Here is a 21,801-nt window from a genome sequence, read left to right as displayed (position 1 = left end):
GTGCTCACAACCACAGAGCCTGGAGAAAGACTGGGCTGATCATGTAATAAGCTCCAGCAGAGTCTGCAAGGCTCCGAGCCTTTTGAAAACCTGTTTAGTTTAATGAGGGTTTTCAGATTTCAAAGCTCACACACCTTCGCATAAAAACAGATGATTATGACCAAATTAGGGAATGTTGTTCCAGGAGTGTTTCCCCCAATACCTTTTCCTGGAGTTGTCAGCCTTGTTACTCTTCACCTCCCAGACATCAGTTTTAAATATGCTTTTGAAAGTCTTATTGTATAGAGACTCTATTCAAGCAGAACACTATGTCACATAAAAGAAAAGCCTTTTATAGTCAAAAGGGATTATGCATATATTTTTCCTCTTCATGAAGAACAGAAAGAAAATCTTTGGAAAACAAAACAAAACAAAACAAAACAACTTCAGATTTGTCAGATTTGTCCTTAGAGACCAGGCCAGTGAGGTTTTCTTCTAAGCTCTATAACCTGTTCTAGTGGGCCAGAGGAGAGCACAAGCAATGCTGTGCTGAAGTAAACCTGTACTGGGTGGGCACCACCCTCCAGTCTGTCACACGTACCTAGCACAGATTACTCTTAGTGAAAACATGAATATTTGTTGACACTTTTCATCTTAAGCCTTAAGTCTTTTAACAATACTTTTCATATTCATGGCATATTATTACTAGTATTCTATCTTTTAAAGAATTCTTTAAGTCATCTTAAGACAATGGTTACCCTGTGAAGCACTGGAATCCTGTGAACCCATCACTCACTACACCTTGCCCACAATTTGAGAAAGAGGCACAGCACTGAATGTGGTGTTTAAACGCCAGCCAAACCGCGAATAGAGCGGAACCTGTTTTGAAGAAGGTATAAGGCGTGTGGCCCAGGATGTGCTGTACAGAAAGGGTAATTAGCCCATCTTTGTTTGCTGGGTTCCTTATCTCTTTCAACTCAGTCTGCTACCAAACAAGTACACAGGCAAGGCATCAATTTTGTCTCTGTTGCTGTGATAAAATACCTGACAGAAGCAAGTTTAAGGAATACAGGATTTATTTAACTTGCAGTTCCTAATCATATTCTATCACCGTGGGAACATCAAGGCTGGAACTTGAAGCAGCTAGTCAACATCCACAGTCATGAGCAGAGAGAGAGAGAGAAATGAGTGCATGCACGATTACTGCTTGCCCTGTTTTTTTATTCTCCCTAATCTTACACAATTGAGGACCAAATGCTAGGGAATGGTGCTGCCCACGAGTAGGCCTTGCTGCCTCTGGGTAATCAAGACAGTCCACATAGACATGTGTAAAGCCAACCTGATCTAGAAATCCCCTCACTGAATCTCTCTTTCCAGGTGATTCAAGACATGTCAAATTGACAATTAAGACTAACCTTTAGAGTTTTGTGTAATTTAATTCATTCAGTTTGCTGGTTTACAACCCATTAGCATTTTCTTACCATAGCTCAAGTACTGACTGCTTTGAAGATTTTTTTTCTTCTCTACTTTCATGAGTAAAAATCAGTCATCTATATCTGGGAGCCATATGGTTTCCAAATGGGATATGTACAATTACTTATCGCTTGTATTTTCTTAAAATTTTAATGTAAAACTTTCTGTGTCGTGTGTGTCTGAGTTCCAGGAAGAAAGAAAGAATAGAGAAAAAATAGTTCTTTGTGGAAAGGAAGGAAGAGAAAGAGGAGGGGACCAGAAGCCTATGCAGATATAGAACTCTAAAAATTGACTGAAGGAGCCAGCTGACCATTAGGCCAGATGCCAATCTGGGTATCTATTTGTTCTGGAATGAAACTAGAAATTATTTTCTTAGCCATTAAAAAGTAGCAGAAGATGGATTAAACACTAAAATCTAAGGGCATAATCTGAAACTATAGAATGCAAGTGAGGAAACATTCCAGGAGATAGGAATAGGAAGAGCATCTTGGATAACACCCCAAAGCACAGGAAGTACGAACACATTGTATCATCACAAACCAAAAGGAACAGTGCATCAAATGAAATAATCAACAAAGGAAAGATACATTATCCAAAAAGTGAGATATTTGCTAACTATACCAAGGACAAAATTAATATCAAAGATGTATAGAGAACTTCAGTAACTAAAAAGCAAAAGCAAGAAGCTGATAAAAATGAGCAGTGGACATAAATTGTTTTCACAAAGACATGCAAATGGCTAACTGGGACACACAAAATCACATAGCATCTCTAAAAATCAGAGAACTGAAAATCAGAACTATGGTGAAGATTCATAGTAGACAAGAAAGGGAAATAATGGAGATGTCCATCAATAGAGAATGATTAGAAAAAGATAGGTGTTTCCAAAATAGAGTGGTAGTCATGAAAGGCTGAAATCCTGCCATTTGCTACAATGTAGACAGAACTGGAGATCACTGTGTAAGGGGAAAGAAAACTGACATAGAAAGACTACAAGGTTCTGCTTGTTTTGTTTTGTTTTATTTATTAATCATTTTATTTGTTTACATTTCAAATGTTAGCCCCTTCCCGAGCCCCCACCCCATCCCTCTCCCCTTTGCCTCTAAGAGTGTGCTCACCCACCCGTCCACCCACTCCTGCCTCAACCTTTTAGCATCAAGCCTCCACAGGACCAAGCACCTCCCCTCCCCTCTCCCTGATGTCACATGAGATAGTCCTCTGCTATATATGTAGCAGGAGCCATGGACTGACCCATGTATCCTCTTTGGTTGGTTGTCTAGTCCCTGAGAGCTCTAAGGGTTCTGGTTAATTGATATTGCTGTTCTTTCTATGGGCTTACAATCCCCTTCAGCTCCTTCAGACCTTTCCCTAACTCTTCCATTGGGGTTCCCCGGGCTCAGTTCAATGATTGGCTGTGAGTATCTGCATCTGTCTTAGTCAGGTGCTGGCAGAGCCTCTCAGAGGACAGCCATACCAGGCTCCTATCTGCAAGCACATCTTGGCATCAGCAATAGTGTTGGGGTTTGGTGTCTGTGGATGGAAAGGGTCACATGGTGGGGCGGTGTCTGGATGGCCTTTCCTTCAGCCTCTGCTCTATTTTTGTCCCTAAATTTCCTTTAGACGGGGACAATTCAGAGCTAAAATTTTTTAGAAGGTTTGTTGGCCCTCTCCCTCCCTTGGGGTCATGTCAGTCTACTGGAGGTGGTCTCTTCAGTTTCTTTCCCACTGCTGTTGGGATTTTGGCTAATGTCATCCTCATTGGGTCCTGGAAGCCTCTCGAACCCCTGGAGTCTGGGACTTTCTAGTAATCCCCCAAGTTCCCCACCCCTCTTTGCTACTTACTTCGATTTGTTCTCCTGGCCCTCCAAACTCAAAATATAAAGGATAAGCAATTTAAAGAATAGCAAGGACCCATTAATTCTCTGAAGTATAAACTGACCATTTCAATGGGAGACACTGCCAGACACAAAGAGGGATACTTAGAAATAGTTAAGATAAAATTATTCTAAAATATCTAGCGGGTTTACATGTATGTGTACTTCATACACATACATATGTTGTACTCACAACAGTGCTTCAAAATGTTTGAATAAAAAAATACAGAATTTTAAAAGGATGTAGAAAACAAATGTCAAGAATGTAAGATTTCATTCTCCTTTGTCATTAATTTATAGAAACAACAGAAAACTATGAACTACATGCCAATGTGGAAAAAGAGTCTACTTGATATGCACTGAACTTGCCACTAGGTAGAAGTAGAATACCTATGTAGGTTTTCTCTTTATTGTTTTTAGCAAATAATATTCATAAAGACCAATTATAGTCTAAGCTGTGAAACATTAGAAGGTCTTAAAAGTTGCCCATCATAGGGTTTGGACCTTAAGAGAAATAAGTAAGAATAAAGAACATGAAGACTCAGGAAATCCATGAGTATTTAGAAATTGTATAAGTATCTTGTGACAAACTGTTAAATTAATGAATAATTAAAATATATTAGATATAAAGTGCATTTTAACATTTAAATTGACAAATAAAACTTTGTATTTTTACCATGTATTATTATTTACAAGTGTATGATATTCATTTTGCATGGCTTAATTGAAGGTATTAGTATCTATTCCTCTAAGAAGCTATTTTTCAGTTAAAACATTTACTCTTTACTTGGGCTTACAGACAAAGGTGGGTAGCTAAAAACAGGGTAAGCTTTATATCTCTGTCTTCATTTCCTAACTGTTTCCTTTGTCTTAAACTGCAAGTCAAATTGCTGTTTAAATCTACATGGAGTTGGTCGTCATTTAAGAAACACACTCTAAAGTTGATTCCTCCCGTCTCAGTTTTGACACCAAGATGTGAGTAATTAATTCATTTCCAACAGATTGTCCACTTCCAGCCTGCACAGGATTCTGCTTCAGATTCCTGGAGGGGTGCCCAGAGGTATTCCGAGCTTACTAAACATATTTTAGGAAGAATGGAACCTTGTGGGCAGATGGCCCTATGTTGAGACTGCCCCCTAAAGAGAAGCAATCATCTCAGTGGAACCAAGTCGTCCCCATTCCTAGATCACAGGTCTGTGAAATAAACATCCTGTTAAATAAATGGCCAGAGCTTGTTCCCTGATTGCAACCCTGAGCAGCAGCGCTTTCCTCAGCATCCAAGTGAATGGCACCAGGAACAGTAGCGATTTCCTTGAGCCAAACAGGTGCAGTGACCAACAAGACCACTTGATTCCCTCCCCATCCCCATTCTTGGAGAGCCCTGGATGCTGCTCCTTATTCCTGAAGACAGATCTGAGATGTTCTACTTCCTGTTGCTTTCTAGTGTCATCAGATGGAATGGAGTTTCTATCCCGGCTTTCATCATTAGGTTTTATGTTTGTTCTGTGGGAAAGCTGTGTGCACCTTATGTCTTTGGACTAAAGAGTGAGGTGTCTGACCTCTTAAGCTTATGCTTATCCTATTTTTTTTCTTTACTTTTTTTAAAAAACGTGAGAACATTATTTAATTGGTCATTTGACTAGGCACCAATATATTATTAACTATAGTCATTGAATTATACAATAGATGTTTTGAGCTATTTCACTGATGTAACTGAAAGTTTGCAATGTTTGGACCTCAGTCCAATCCCTATCTCATTTCAATCCCTTTGGTAACCACCATTTTACTCTCTGTTGCCATGACTTCAACTCTGACAGACTCCATGTATCAGTGACATCCTTTTGTGCCTCTCTCCCTGGCTGGCTCATCTCATTGAACATAATTTCTTCTAAGCTCATTCATCTTTTTGTAAGTTCCAAGATGCCTTTATAGGTGAAGTATGAGTTGCTTACCACTGTGGAGCATCTGTAGCCACGTACCTGTTGAAGAATATGAATTGTACAAGAATGAACAAGCAAGCAAGTATAAATGTTCCTCTAAATTCCTGACTTCCTTCCTCTGGATGTGTGTGTTCCCCTTGGTCTTTTTGTTCACCTGCTGGTATTTCTTTTGGCTCTGAAAGCTTCATTCAGCTGAGCTTCCAAAAACAGTGTTGAGGAAATGGTAAGATATGTCACAAAGTGTAAGAAAAAAAAATCTGCAGAAAGCATAGAATATAAGAAAAACTTATAGCCAAAAAATTCAAAAAAGTATAAAATTGAAAAAAGATAAAATATATATAGAAAAATGAAGGAATTAGTCATACTTTCTCACTGTCACATATTCCAAGTGTGTGAGTGTGCATGTGTGAGTGTATGAGTTATGAACATGTGTGAATAATAAATACATGAAAAGATCATTATTTATGCAAATTAAAACTCAGACATGCCAGCATACCCTTATTAGCATGTGTAAAATTACAACATGTGAGACAGCTATGGACTTTGTAAGGATACATAACAGCTAGAATCCTCACTCATTTCTGAGAGATTGCAAATGGAACCATCACCTTGTACATGCTTAATAGCTCATATTAAATTCTTGTAGATGCCAACTATGCACATCAGAAATAGACAGGGATCTTAGCCTACAAACTTCTGTGAACATTTGTGGTGACTTATTTGTCATCATAAAAACCCAGAACTAACCAACCTAAGTGTTTGGTTGCTCTAGCATGGATATGTTGACAGTAGCACATATCCAGTGCTGTGAATGATTCGGGAGTGGGTTGGAAGAGATTTTCAATAAGTGCCAGAACACCAAGAAATCTCAGAAGCCAGACTCAGATTTCTCTTTTTTCTTTTTTTTTTTTTTTGCCTTTTAACTTATTTGTTGTTGACTAGTTCTTTTAGGTTTTGGTTTGGGTTTTGTTTTTTTGTTGTTGTTTTGTTTGTTTGTTTTGTTTTTGTCAAATTGAATCAAGCTATTGTTTTAGCAAGATGAACCCCACTGAGAAGCTGCCTTCATCATATTGCCTGTAAGCAATTCTATTTGGTATTTCCTTGGTCATGGTGCCTATGGGAGGGTCCAGCTTACTTGTTGCCGACCGGTGGCAACAATAAGAATGGGTTTTCTGGAATATGGAGTTGGGGACCTGGTAAGCCATATCATTATCTTAATCCAAGTGGAAGGTTCTTAAAAATTAGACGACATGGAAGTGTGATCACTCAGCCATCTTTCATTTAATCATCTCAGTTACAAAAGTGAAACCGGGTAGCATAAGTAAGGCAAAACCCCTCCCCCAAGTTCCTCAGCATGCTGGCCCAATCAGCAACTTATTTTTTGGTCTCTGGAGGCGGGACTTCTGATGTAACTGGAACCAGGAGAGAGGCGTAGCAAATAGCAGGAGGCGGGCAGAGAGGTGTGGTTATGAGAGGCAGGCAGGGTCTGAAGAATCAGCCCTCAAGCAGGAGGGTTACACTTACTGGTGGGGGTGCCAGCATTGGCCAGGTTGTATTAACATGCAGAACAAGCCAAGGGGAGCTAGAAAGCCAGTAAGGAACATTCATTCCTCCCTGCCTTCTGCTTCAGTTTTCACCTAGAGGTTCTTGCCTTAGCTTCCCCTAATGGTGGGCTGTGACCCATGAGCCAAATAAACAATCTCCTCCCCAGGCCGCTTTTGGTCTTGATGTTTATCACAGAAATAGAAAGCAAGTAGGACATTAATTGGTGTCAGGTTCATGGACTCTTATGACAGACCCAACCATGTTGTTTTTAGGAGCATGGTGGAATGAGTTTGGAACTTTGAGCTGTTAAACTCCTTGAGTGTTCAAAGTTTTATGAGCTGTTGTAAGTGCTTGAAAAATAGAACTGGTACTGAAAGGGATGCTTACAATGAAGGCCTGACATGATGTTTCAAGCAGAAGCAAAGAGAAGCAAAGACTCTGTCAAGGCCACTCCTGTGGTATTTAAATTTAAAAGAGAGAGAGAGTTTTCCAGGAGAGCCAGCATGCTCACAGAAAGAAAAAAAAAAAAACCTGTCTTGAAAAATCAGGAAAAAGGTAAGAAAAAAAAGAAAAGTATGTAAATTTTAAAAAATAAAAATTTAGGTACAAATAAGACATTTCTAAATAAAATTGAATAATCCAAAGTTGAAAGAAAATATACTTATAAGGAACTATATTTTAATAGAAAGAATCTTTATGTAAAGCAATAAATATTCTAAACAAAATAAAAAACTTGGAAAATTACAAGTATACATTACATTTCATGGAATATGCTAATTTTCTTAATATGCAAAAATTAAAAGTAATCAATAAAAAGACATACTACAAAGTGAAAATTAGACAATAGTATACATAGGTTCTTCTTAGTAAATAATATTTAACTTAATACATAAATGAGTTTATATTTATCTTCACTCAAAATTGAAGAAATGCATATGAGAGCAAAGGATTAAAGTAGTAAGTCATACAGTGTTGCTAATGAGGATGTGGGAAGTCAGTTGGTGAGCACACATCCACAAAACCAAAGACGGGTACACAAGTACACATAAAAGTCACAGCATCGATTGATATGAAAAAGTAGGCAACTAAAATGTGCACTTGTAGGGAAAGCAACACATACTTTAAAAATAAAATGGACATGTTATCCAAAAAAAAAGGAAAACGAATCTGCAGTTACAATTACCTGTAGTTATAGGATCAGCAATGATAAATGAAAGACCAGCACCAATAAAGCAAAACCTTTGCTTTAATGTGACGGTTGGTACTTGTTAGCTGAGGTGGGCAAACCAGCTGTGGTTAAGAAGAGCATCATTAAGGCAAAATCTTCTGTAAGTTATTGCCTTGGAGTCAGTGCACAGAAGCCGTGGTCTGGAATGGCCACGACTAATTCTCATGCTGGCAAGTAAATTAAATAATGTAGAAGGTTCACCCAGTGGTACTGGCTTTGAAGGCATGGATGAGTCATGAGGAATAACTGAGTTTTGATACTGTGTGATGGGGTGGGGGGATGGTATTCCTGAAGACAAACGGGAAGAGGCCATTGGTGACGGCGCAGCCTCAGTTGCTTTGAAGACCCCAGCATATTGGAGATCCTGTGAGACAAGTACAGTGGCAACTGTGCAGTGGAGCCATCCTGAGACTATGAGACAAACAATGTATTCTGTGGGGTGGCAGATCTAGAGAAGCAGAACATAAAGGCTCCTTAGAGTTTCAACAATTGTTGGTTCCAGATATTGGACGCTGGGCTATTTACATAGTTGGAAATTCGGTCTCACTTTGCTTTGATTATAACTGCATCCTGGTTCTTCCTCTTTATAATAGGAAGTGTATGACTTTGATTTTACAGGAACCCACAATTAAATTTGCTTACACTGAATTTTTAAAGTGTTTGAAACTCAGACTTTGTAATGTTTGAAGTTATATTTTATATTGTGATCTTTATGTTAAATGTGACATCTTAGGGGCAAATAAGCAAGGGATGGTTATACTTGAATAATGGTGTGTTTGTGTGTCAGTTTAACAAGGGGTCACTGTACTGGCTAGTTTGGGTTTGTTTGTTTGCTTTTTAACAACTTGACATGATTTGGAGTTATCTAGAAGCAGAAACTCAGTTACGAAAATGCCTCCATCACATTTCCTGTAGGCAAATCCTTAGTGTATTTTCTTGATTCAGAACTGCTCTGGAAGGTCCCAGTTCACTGGGGTGGTCCTGTCCCTAGGCAGGACCTGTGGGTTTTATAAGTAAATAAGATGAGCAAGCAAGTAGCAAGTCAGGATGGCACATTCCTCCATGGTTTCTGCTTTAGCTCTTGTTCTCTTCCATGGGGGGATTTTAGGGTGGTGGGGATGTTGTTGATCATGAATGTGGTTTGAGTAGTATCGATCTTTTTTGTTTTGTTTCTATTTATCTGTCTCTCTATCAGTCTATCTATCTGTCTGTCTATCTATCTATCTATCTATCTATCTATCTATCTATCTATCACCTATCTATCTATTTATCTATCATCTAGCATCCATAAAGCTTAGAAACATATAGCATATGGCTAAGCTTTCTCTCTTTCTGTATATATGTATATGTATATATATATGCATATACATGTATGTATATGTATCCTATGTTTGTTATAAATTTTTCAATACTTTTAACAATTATACTCCAAGTTTAAATTTAAATATATATATTTTATATTTTATTTTATTTATTTTATTCTTTAGTCCAGACTTTATCCCCTTCCCAGTCCATCCTCTGACTGTTCCACATCCCACACCTCGTCCCCCTCCCGTCTCCAAGAGGATGCCCCTCCACTCCAACAGACCTCCCCACTCCCTGGGGCCCCAAGTCTCTCAAGGCTTACGTGCATCTTCTCTGAATGAATCCAGATTTTTAAAATCATTTACTTAATTCACTTTATGTCCCTATATCACCCTCCTCTTCTCATTACCTCCTTATGTAGATCATTCCCACACCCCCTCTCCCATTTTCTTTTGAGAATTGGAAGCCCCATCCTACCCTAACCCCTGCATTTGGCTGTCACCACCCTTAGCTCAGCCCCACCCCCAAGGCCCTGGTGCATCAAATTACTTCAAGATTAGGTACATCTTCTCCCACTGAGGCCAGACAAGACAGCCCAGTTAGCAGAACTGGATCCACAGGCAGGCAGGCAAGAGATTCAGGGACAGCACCCTCTCAAGTTGTTGAAGGACCTGTGTGAAGACCACACTGCACATCTGTTATATATGTGCAGGGAGCTTAGGTCCAGTGCATGCCTGTTCTTTGGTTGTTGCTTCAGCCTTTTGGAGCCCCAAATGGTCGAGGTGGACTCTGTTGGCCTTCTTGTGGAATCCCTGTCCTCTTTGGGTGCCTTGGTCCTTTCTCCAACTCTTACACAAGATTCCCCAGGATCCATCAAATGTTTGGCTGTGGCTCTCTGCACCTGTTTCCATTGGCTGCTAAGTGGAACCTTTCAGAAGACAGTTGTGCTAGGCTCCTGTCTGCAAGCATTAGCAGAATATCATTAATAGTGTTAGGGCTCAGGTTCAGTGGTTAAAGGCTAGGCTCGCAACCAAATATATATATATATATATATATATATATACACACACACACACACACATACACACATACTGTTACTATTTATGGGAAATAAAACATTAAATATTTAGAGATAATCTTACCAAATATACCTAAGTTGTATATACTGAAAACTACAAAATATTATTCAGAAAAGCAACACAAACCTAATGTATAGAGCCATATTTGGCCCCTAATAGAATGCCCCTATAAGGAAATGTATTTCTCCACAAATAAATCTATGTAGAATCACTGAAAATTCATCAAAACAAATTTTTGTGTATGTGCAGAAGAAGTTGATGAGGTGATTCTTAAATTCAAGTGGGTTATGAGGAATATAATTTCATACAATATATAATTTCCCAGATTTCCTTGCAAGGGAAGGAACTTGAAGGAGGTGTTACAGTATCTTAGCATCTAGGCTGGGTAAAGAGCTATGATCATTATAAATCCAGTGTGACACTGTTGTGAAGGTGGACACATACCCCACACATTCTGAGAACCAGCAATACTACTCCTAGGTGTTTACCCACATGAAATGAGAGCATATGCCCACTAAAACACTTGTACAGAAATGTTTGTAAACTTTTTATTTGTAACAACCGCAAATTAGGGGAGAAACAGATGTTCCTTTGTGGGTGAATGGACAATTATGCTAGATCCATTTAATGAAATACAAATAAAAATTACCCATGCAGTGTATATGAATGAATCCCGGTAACATTATAACAACCACAGGAAGCTATAAGATAGAAAAAGTACCTGGAGCATATTGTGCAGTTTCCATTATGTGAGACTGTACCACATGGGCTTGTCTAAGGTCAGAGGAGGGCCTTCTACCCATGGTTAGATTATATGGAAAGTGGATGGATGAGAGGGCAGAGGAAAGGGCAGACTTCTTACGGCCAGTGGACATGCTGCATGGCTTGATTACACTTTTGTTTGCATGGGTATGGATGTTCATTAAAACAGATAGATCTATGTGCTTATGTCCATTTTATGTAGTATGCATTATTCAAGGAAGTGAATTTTTTAGAATAATTTTTGCCCCTTGTTTTTAAGACTGCGGAAAGTGGTATTTCTGTTTTCTCTTTGTTCTTTCATGCTATGATGATATTATTGAAGACATTTTTAAAAAGTGAACTACTTTTTCCATTTTAATTAGCACAGTGGAAGTGGTGACATCATTTCAGCTGCTGCATTTATTTTAGGAAAGTCTAAGAGATATGTAGAAGTAGTTTTAAGCCTTGTCATCAACATAGACTTCTAAAAGCCCAGAATGTTCTGAATATGTTTATTTTTAATTTATACAAAAACACTCACATGAATGAAGTTCTTAATTTTATGAATAAGAAAAAATGAGATTCATAATACACTGCACTTTCTTTCAGAATATAATAGAATCTAGACATTTATTGCAGTAGAAAGCCTGGAGTGGCCTGGAACTCCGTGTGTGACAGAGGCTAGACGGGAATCCACAATTCTCCACTTTTCCTTCTTCCTGTTCTAGAGTGGTGGAACTCTGGGCATGGCCCCCTTCTTTTCTGTCACATATACAGCCATGGGCATGAGATCCAACACCAATTACAGTATCAAAAAGGAAGGCTTTTGCTTCTCTGTCTTATGATTCTCCCCACCAGATTACAAAGCTTGAAACTGGACATGAAACAGTGATCAGTAATCCCATGAGAAACCCATGTGTCAGTAGAACTTTGCACATCCTTAAGTTCCATTTGTATCTGTAGCTCATTTGTTTTAGTGACCGTTCTCTACACTGGGTCAGATAACCCAGTGTAATGCAGGCTCATATGACCCAGCATTTACAGCCTGAAGGAAAGCAAGGAAAATAGTGGAGGGAGCCAAAGGAGAGGCGTGTTGTCCAGCCTGGTTCTGTCTTAGGTCAGATACCACTTCTGTGTCCAAAGTGTGATTAACTTCCATGACTCATATCTATTCTTGAATGTGTCAAAGTAGACTTACTTGTTTCTTTGCCAAATTGTCAAGTTATTTCTAACAAAATTTTAATAAGCTTATTTTCTTTTTTAGGTGAGAAAATGCATTCTTCTCTCAATGCCATCTAAGCATAGTATCCTTAATCATGTCTCTACAGAAACTTCTAGGAATTTTTTTCTGTTTCTTTGTGAATTAGAAACCTACTTGGTCATTCATTATTTTTCTTTTCAGACAAAATATTTGAAGAGATATTGACGTTTGAACTATTGTATCTCATTTGCAGTTCCCTGAGTGTGGATTCTATGGACTCTATGATAAGATTCTGCTTTTCCGTCATGATCCTGCCTCTGAAAACATCCTTCAGCTGGTGAAAATCGCAAGTGATATCCAGGAGGGTGATCTTATTGAAGTGGTCCTATCAGGTAAGATCCTGATTTCTGGGTCTTTAGATTAATTATTTGCTTTTAAAGAATCTTTGTGTATAGTTATTGAGTAATGCAAAGCATATATGCTATACCATTTTGTTTTAAATATGAGATGCTTTTTAGCTCTGTCTACATGAACTTTCAAACTTATTTTGGAAAAATCCTGGCCTGAATATATGCATCTGTAACCTCAGTACTGTCAGGCTGAGACAGAAGGATCATTCATTAAGGACAACTTGAGTAGAGTGAGTTCCAGATGAGATTTGGCTACTTAAATTAGGCTGTTTCAAGAAAAAAAATGAAAACTGGAAGAGAATTTGTCCATTTTCACACCTAGGAAGGACTTTACTATATATTCCTACCTATTACGTGCTTCCTCCCAGACTTTAATGCACTCTCACTTACACCCATAATCATACCCATGCTCACATGTATCCATATCACACCCACATTGACTCTTATTCCATTTAGCTATTTGAATGAATTGAATGACAGCACAAACCAACAGTTATCTCACCAGTGATATGAAGGTCTTTAAATGTCTAGAAGCCAATACAAAATATTAGAAAGAGCCGATTTGCTATTGAATGCCAAGACCCAAAACAACGCAGGTAGATTAGGTCCCATCATGCCCCTGATTTGAGTTAACTCATTCACTGAGGAGAGCTCTGTTTGTCTGCCCAAATATGCATTTGTGTCTTAAAACTTGAAAGTTGTTGCTGTTAGTACTGTATCGATGTAGAAAAGTAAAATGGGTGAATTCACCATTAAAAATGTAGCATGCATGAACAACTGCAGCACAGGTCCTCGTGAGGATGGAGAGCTCACAACTATGTCCATCTTTTTATTGTTCCACTTTAAAACTTGAAGTGCTACTGAGCAACTGGAATTACATGGCTCCTCTCTGCTCTCTGACTTTTGTTTCTTCCAGTCTCTCTGACTATGGAAGATCTAGTAGCTTCAGATTGCTAGACTTCATTTATTGGCGTTCTTTACTTGATCTGTGGCTGTCCATGGGTGTCCCACTCTTGTTCTTCCCATCTGCATCTGTTTATTTAGTTGGCTTTGCCTTGCTTCCACTCACTTCCTTTGTCTCTGTGGATCCTCAATGACTAGCTAAGTTGCTTTGTTTGTTTCACTTGCATTGGAGAGCTTGTTATCACAAAATTAATTTTCATTTAACAAAAGAAATAATTATCTGTTGTGTATGAATCTGAACTGTTGCTAAATACAAGTGATAAGCAAAAGCTTTGACTATTCTTTATTAAAATTTGAAGCAGTCCTATGCTTCTTTGTGTTGCCTTTCTCTGTGCTTTTCTTGCATTGGTTTTACTGTACCTTAGCACATAGAAGTACTGCTCTAACTGTTCTGAATGCTAGAAGGTAGCAGAAAAAAAAAATTATCCCGAGAAATTGTTTGCTGCATGTGTTCTTATCTAAAATCCACATTAAACCTGCTGCCAGACCCTTCTGCGAATAAGGTGTTCTGTGTTCTGAGTTTATCTTCTGGGTAGGAATAGCATGCAGGCATGCGTGAGAACTTTTTTCCACCCAGGTTTTTACTTTTTCCTATTCTTTTTTTTTTTTTTAACAACCAAATGTAACAAAATAAAATATAATAAGATAAAACAAAAAAACACCACATTGAAGTTGTACAAGGCAAACCAGTGGACAGAAAAGAACCGCAAGAGCAGACCTAGAGCAAGAGACCCACTTACTCACACATTCAGGAGTCCCATGAATGTACTAAACTAGAAGCTGCAGTATGTACAGTGCATACGTGTGAAGGCCCTGGGCTTGCTGCTTCCATCTCTCTGAGACCTTAGAAGCTTTGCTCAGTTGATTTAGAGTCATCTGTTCTCCTGGTGTCCCCCATGCCCTCAGGCTGTACTCCTTCAGCCTCCTTTCCATAGCGTTCTCAGAACTCTGTGGGAGGGGAGAGATAGGTTGGAGACACATTATTGTAGAGCTTTGTGTTCCAAGGTCTCTCTTTGTGCAATGTCTGGCTGTCGGTTTCTGTTATTTGTTTCTTAGAACTTTTAGCCCCATGTTCTAGTGTCTGGTATTGAAAGGTACTCTGAAGGCTACAAAAAGAGAAACATTTTATACCACCAATCCAGGTATAAAACTCATGATCGCCATAAAATCTGTTCTACCTACAAAATATGGTAGGGCAACGGTGGCAATCAAGCTTGTGGGAGTAACTAACGAAGGTCTGATTTGACTTAAGATTCACTCCACAAGATGGAACCCATACCCAACACTGCTTGAATGATGAAACATAAAATGATCCCTAATGATAGTCTGCTATACTCATAGATTGGTGTTTTATTTAGCCACCATCCGGGAAATTTACTCCTGCAGCAGATACATGAAAATTTTTAAGACTTGGGTTTCTAGATAATTTCCTTTTCTCTCCATTTTCCTTTTGTATATATGCATATTCATATATATACATACATGCATAGATAGATATAGATATATATAGATATTTTCAACATAGATTAGAAGTCTTCCATTCAGCTGTGACCTTCGCAGGCAGCGCTAACTTCCTTGTCCTCCCGGCCTGCTCTTTGGGTAGGATTGCACAGATTACACAGCAGTATAACCTAAGGAAGACAAATGAGTCTTCTTAGGGTACTGAAGGCCATGGGGACAAAGCAGCTTGGTTTACATGGCCCTTGCTTGATCCAGGTTGGATATGAATGGTGTGCTATGCCTTACGTATCATTTTCTGGAAGTGCTCTTATTTTCACCAAAATCCCACCTGCTCTTTGATCTTCCTCTTGGAGACTATAGTTTTACTATTAAATTTTGTTTACTGAAATTGTGTTTTCTTTTTCTTCCCACAATTACATTTAATCTTTTTCTTTGCTATGAGTAAAAATTTTTTTATATTTAACATTTCACTACCAGAAATATTTTTCTCACATAAAATCTCAGCAAATCTGAGAGAACATCTGGGGAAAATGTAACTTTGAGGCAGTTAATGCATATTTCTTCTGACATCAGTCATTTCTCTTGCTTCTTTGATTTCTGAGGCCTTTTACCATCACCAGACTTCTTAGAGATTTCATAGCAAACTAAGCTGCTGCTGGGTAATTCATTGGCGTTCGTCTTCCTATCTGTTTGAAACACATGACTTGTATAACTAGTACATTTTGACCCATTGGCTAGGAAAATATTGCTCTGAAGTTGACCGATTGGGCTAGGTTAAAAAAATAAAAACAAACAAGCAAACAAACAAAAAAACGTGAGTAGCTGTGTTCCCTGGCACTTGATCTCACTGTGAACCCTAAGATTGTGTTATTTACTGAAAAAACCTCTTTCTAGTTGTGGTGTGCCTCAGCCCTTAGCATACACCTTTAATCCCTATGGCAGGAATATAGACACCCCCTTAGTATACACCTTTAATCCCAAACAATGAAGGTAAAGTTAGATTGTAAAAGGAAGTACCCATCTTTGATAGTTATACCTAATTGAGTGGCAGACAAAGTAATGGATCAGAGAAAGACTGGCAAAATAGGATCTGCCCAGTTCTCAAGAGAGGAGAGGGGAAAGGGAAGGTACTTGAAGGGCAGTGCATAGAGTGAGGAGGCAGTTCTACTGGGACAGGTATACAAAGAATGCAAAGGAATCAGAAGATTAGAGCATATTGCCAAAGTTAGTGTCACGTGAAGCAGAACTATTCAGGAGAGGCCTAGACAGAGGCCAGATTGAATGAGTCAGCTTGGAGAGGAGTTCTGAGCCAGAACAACTGATTTGACCAGCCAGCCAGAGTTCAGAAAGAGCTAGAAAGGGGTGAACTCATTCAGCAGTAAATCTCAGAGGCTGAAATATTCTAGGTCTAGATAAGATTTTCTGGAGTCTAGAAGCTTCGAGAATTAAGCTAAAGTAGCAGATAGAGAGAGTAAGCCTCGGAGATAATCATTACAGGAGAACTAAAGTTATTTTTACGTATCTGCTCTATACTTTGACATCACAGTGTTCTAGGCCACACTTCCAACTCTGGCAACTGCTCTGTCTTAAGAAATGGATTAACTTATATCCAGTACACATGGATATTTCTCTTACTAAGTCAAAGTCACATCCAGGTTCAAGTGCATGGTACCTAACTGAAAAGTCATTTACAGTGTTCTTCATGATAGATTATTATGGAAGCCTGATGAATTAGCCAAAGCAAAGCATATTGTTACAGGACTACATTTTCATGGCCTCAACTCTATTTATTTTTATCTATTTAATATTTATTTTAATATTTATCTCCAATAATTTTGTATGCATGCACATGCGTGTATGCTTGTGCATGCTTCTGTGTAGGTGTTGTATAAATGCTTATATCAGGAGTAGTCAGGCTCTATAAGACTTGCATATGTGCAGTCAGATTGATGTCAGTTTCCTCAAACTTTTTATATCCTTGTAATGGACTGTGTATTATTATCACTTTCATGGAAAGCTGTTTCTGTACATGTGTATTTATTAGCTCCTCATGTTCAAAAGCTTCATTAAAAAGCCAGTGCTCTATCCTGTGAGGAGGTATCCTGGCTTGGTTTCGGTCACTTGCACAGGAAATGAAATGGAGGCAGAGAAGATCATGTGTCGAATATGAAATGAGAGAGCTGTAACAATTATTTGGAAGTCGTAAATGTAAGAGAAAGAAAAGTTGAAGAGGACTCACAGGCGAGCTGAAGCCACAAGACTGTCAACATTTCCTTTCCCTACCTACCTGGTGTCCTTTCTTATTCTTCAGTGTAGTTGTCAAGAGAGTCAGACTCTTCCTGAGTGATGAAGAACTGTTCCCATGCACCTAGAGTACCAGTCATGTCATTCATGATTGGTACAGTCTGTAATACCTGTGAGGTTTTGCAATTTTGAATTACAGGTGCAACTAAAATATCACACACACTAATATGGCCGGGAGTCAGGTTTTTTTATTTTTTTATTTTTTATTTTGTTTGTTTGTTTCATTTTTTTTCTTGCCTGAAGATTACATACATGCTGCGCACAACGATTGAGCAGTTCTCAGAATCAGACCATCTGGGCTCATGCCTTTGTCTATTCTTTGCTACCAGCATCCTCATCAGGTCATTTAGGGAAACATGGTTTCCTCATCTGTGAAATGGCAACAGCCTGCTCCATAGGCTGATACAAAAAAAAAAATAAATAAAACAAGCATGCAGTCCTGTAAAGCACTCAAGAGTACCCTTACCTTAAAAGCCACAATAAGGCCTAGCTGTAACATTGTTTCCTCTTTGCCATCTCTAGGCAGACATTCCGAAGAAGCTAAATCTGACAATTAAGGGATGGCAGGTTAAGCAACATTTAAGGATTCTTATAAAAATTCATCAAAACATTGATACAACCATGAAACCATACCTTTCAAATTCCTATACCAAGTTCACTTTAATACAGGATGGTTTTAGCTTCTATTGAGCACCTATCAACTCTTGCCTCTATAGTCCTCCAGGCCCTCATCCATGAAATGATTGATCTAGTCTTTATGTTGAAGGCACCTTCCTCATCTTGCACAGAGGGCAAAAATCTTAATATAAAACAACAACAAAAAAAAGTAGAGTCAAGCGTCTGGAGAGTTGGCTAATTTAACCCATGCTTGTCATATAAGCATGAGACCTGAGATCAGATCCCTCAGAACACAAGTAAAAATACGTGTTCTTGATACCATGCATCTATAGCTTCAGAGCTGGGGATGGCAGACCTGATGCACGCTAGTAGGTTTGAAACCACTTTTCAAGAAATTAGAAGTGATTGAGGAAGACATCCAACATTGACCTCTGCCTCTACATAAATGCACATGTACATATACATCACATATCCCCAAAGACCAGAACAACAACTATAGTATCATAAACAACTAAATGGTACCCCTATGCACACAGTGGAAAGTTACAAGAAAGAAAATCTTTGCCATTAGCCAGGATTCCTTTGAAACAAACTACATCACATCACTTCTTGCTTTCATGATGACTCAGGGTACAGAGCAACTGGAAATTCTCTGCAGTATCCGTTTTAACTGCCCACATCATGCGGGAGCTGAGGATGTGCTGGAGTCTACGTTCATACTACTTATACCTCAGTGTAGCCTTTTGATTTGGAACCAAGGAGCTGACATCCTTGGGGACATGTGTGAAAATTTCCTTCTCCAGTTGGGTGACTTCACATTTCCAGGAAGCTCTGATGGTGTTTTAAGCACAGAGCATTAGAAATGAGCTTTCAGGATCCATTCACACTTTCTTTAATACAGAACCAGAATCCTCTTCTCCCTCAGGAAAAAAAAAGTGAACGTTTAATACAGTGATTCAGACTACAGTCAAACGAAGGCAATTATGAAGGCTCTTGCTTAAACAGCTAATGTTGCAGCATACAGTAGGTGGCTGAGGCAGGAGGGTTGCCACAAGTTTGAGACAGCCTGAGTTACATAGTGAGTGTTGAATTAATGAAAAAAAAATATTAAGTATTATAGTACATTCAGTATTAAATGGGATAATACTACCATTGCTTATCCAGTGTCCACTACAACCTCACATCTCTGACTAAAAGTAAAATCATGACTTAGTGCTGCAGGAAATATTAAAAAGGTTAACTCACCTTCTCTCTAGCTCCACCAGTCCATGTTCCCACTCTAGTGCCAGTCAATACTGGTGGGCCTCAACCGTGTGTCCTGGTGGAGTCTTGCTCAACGTGTTCTCACTGCTGAGCTACTCTCTCCCAGCTAGTGAGTTCATCTCCCTTCCACGCATTGCCCTACACACCCCACAACCAGCCATCTCAATGCCTAGTTACCCAGTGGAAACATGACTCTTAAAGCTTAATTATCCAATCAGATTTATATAGCAATAAGACCACAATTTACAATATGCCAATACAATAATTTCAGAGACAATTGATAAAGATAAAGCTTTAACCCAATTATTCTAACCTTGGGAAAATCTTAGCTACTGGTGGCTGTTAAAACCATGTGGAATTAGGATCACCTTCCTGTTCGTCTGCCTCTATGTTGCTTCTTCTTCCTGTTACCTTTCTCTCTCTCCCCCAAACCCCTCACTCCACCTCCCTTTTCATGTCCAATCACAGGCCTGCTACTGCTCTCAAGTGATTGGACAGAGAAAGTCCTGCAACAACTCAGTAATCCTGTTTTTCCCTTAATAGTGCATAAAATATAATCCTGAGAAACTGACTTGTTAATGTTGTAGAAATGTCCTCATTTCTTTATAGAAAGTGTAAATGATGGATTCCCATCCTGCCATATACACATCATAGATATGGTCGGTTGTTTAGTGTGGCTTAGTCCCTGCCTAAAATACCCATAACGTGAAACAGAGCTCTTGAGAGCTGCATGCAAGGTCATTACTGCCCCACTATAAAGAGGAAGTTCTATTCACTTTTCAGAAATAAAATTTGATTATGGCTTCCCAGATCTAACACTGACTATAACGGGTTGTAAAATATACATTTCTTTGTGACTGATTTTGACCTGGAAGTACCCCAGAATGAATGGCGATTCTTTTTTGGTCCAGTTTCAGTTGCAGTTATCTGCCCCGCATCTTCTACCTTTTGTTGAAGTGCAATCCTGCTTTGAAACCTTTGCAGTTAATTTCACGCTGTCATGTAAAACATGGCCTCGTTCTGTATGGTTCTTGGAACTTGTGGATGTGTCCATCGTGATACCAGATAGCATTACTTGCTTGAGTCATCATATTTCAGCATCTGGATGCTGAATTTACTGGGTTTCATCAGCTTATTAACTCTTGCTCACGGGCTCCTGAGTCCATGTTGGTTGTATTCATGGTGGCCCTGTAGCTGGCCTCAGACTTCTGTTTCAAATCAAGAAGAAATGGGGCCTGATGCCCTGGGGTTCTGGCTCCCCTTACAAGCATCTCTCAGTACTCCCTGGCTCACCAGACTAGATCTCTGGTCTTCATCTATCTAACAGCACAGCTGCTTTGCCTACGGGTCAGCTGGCAAAACCTACAGGAAAATTTGAATCATGTCTACCAGCACTGAAGTCCAGATTACTGTAGATCTTGATCAGTGTACATGTCATGGTTTTCAGAGAACATGTCCCACTCCTCTCTTTACAGAGAACTAGCCTCAGGCTTGTGTCTTCACCATCTAGCAAAAGATGTGAGCCAGGAATCATAGTGGTTCACGCCCTACCCTTTCATCCATTACTGCACTAATTGAGAACAGTCCTTTAACTGCCATCCAACTAAACAGGAAAGTACAGGTCATGAGAACCACACAAAATGGGCTTTTTCTTGTATTCTTTGGTCACCATATAGTAGAAATTCTTAACACTTACTTCTCAGACTGCTGGTTCATTGTCTTGTGTATTTAAAGCTTACCATGTTAGGTCCTTGATACAACAAGGATCAGAGGACTTTGTATACTTATAAATATTCTAGAAAATATAATGACTTTTTTTTTTTTTAAATAATGAGCACAGGCAAAAAGCCTTTTGAATATGAAACATGCTATCTCAATGAGCTATGTCTTTTAAACCTAAGAATCTTTTCTTTTTTTTCTTTTCTTTTTTTTTTTTTTTCAAGATAGGGTTTCTCTGTGTAGCTCTGGCTGTCCTGGAACTCACTCTGTAGACCAGGGTGGCCTCGAACTCAGAAATCTACTTGTCTCTGCCTCCTAAGTGCTGGGCATGTACCACTACCGCCCAGCAACCCTAAGAATCTTATTATTCTATCTTATTTAGCCATCTCAAGTGAACTTTCGGGACTTACTGTTAAAAATAAAATCTTTACATGCCATAGAGATATAAATAAATGAGTTGCAGAATTTACCCATAGTATTAAAACTGTTTTTGATAACCATGTTCTTCTCTAAATAGATATTCTCTGGCTTTACTTCTCTAAACAGACTATAGATTTTTTTAAAATTTTAAGTTAAAGCATAGTAAAAGTTTCTTTTCTGTTGTCTTAGGGAGGAAGGGTTCTTGTAATCTCAGTTTAAACTGGAGAATGAAAATATTTGGATGCTTATTTCATCCATCTTTTTTTTTTTTTTTTTTT

At 38.8% G+C, this 21,801-nt stretch overlaps 1 protein-coding gene across 2 annotated transcripts in view; it reads left to right on the top strand.

Moving 5' to 3' along the window:
- Prkd1 (protein kinase D1) overlaps window positions 1-21,801 on the top strand; it is a 290,741-nt gene that overhangs the window by 136,754 nt on the left and 132,186 nt on the right. For both annotated transcript variants that reach the window (XM_031357081.1, XM_031357082.1), the window contains exon 2: window positions 12,619-12,757. In XM_031357081.1, coding sequence (XP_031212941.1) covers window positions 12,619-12,757 — 139 coding nt within the window. The remainder of the gene's footprint in view (window positions 1-12,618; window positions 12,758-21,801) is intronic.

This window comes from Mastomys coucha, unplaced genomic scaffold (genome assembly GCF_008632895.1).
Source record: "Mastomys coucha isolate ucsf_1 unplaced genomic scaffold, UCSF_Mcou_1 pScaffold6, whole genome shotgun sequence".
NCBI classification, from domain to species: Eukaryota; Metazoa; Chordata; class Mammalia; order Rodentia; family Muridae; genus Mastomys; species Mastomys coucha.
The sequence above is the reverse complement of the archived record's forward strand: the minus strand, read 5'-3'. Positions and strand labels throughout refer to the sequence as shown.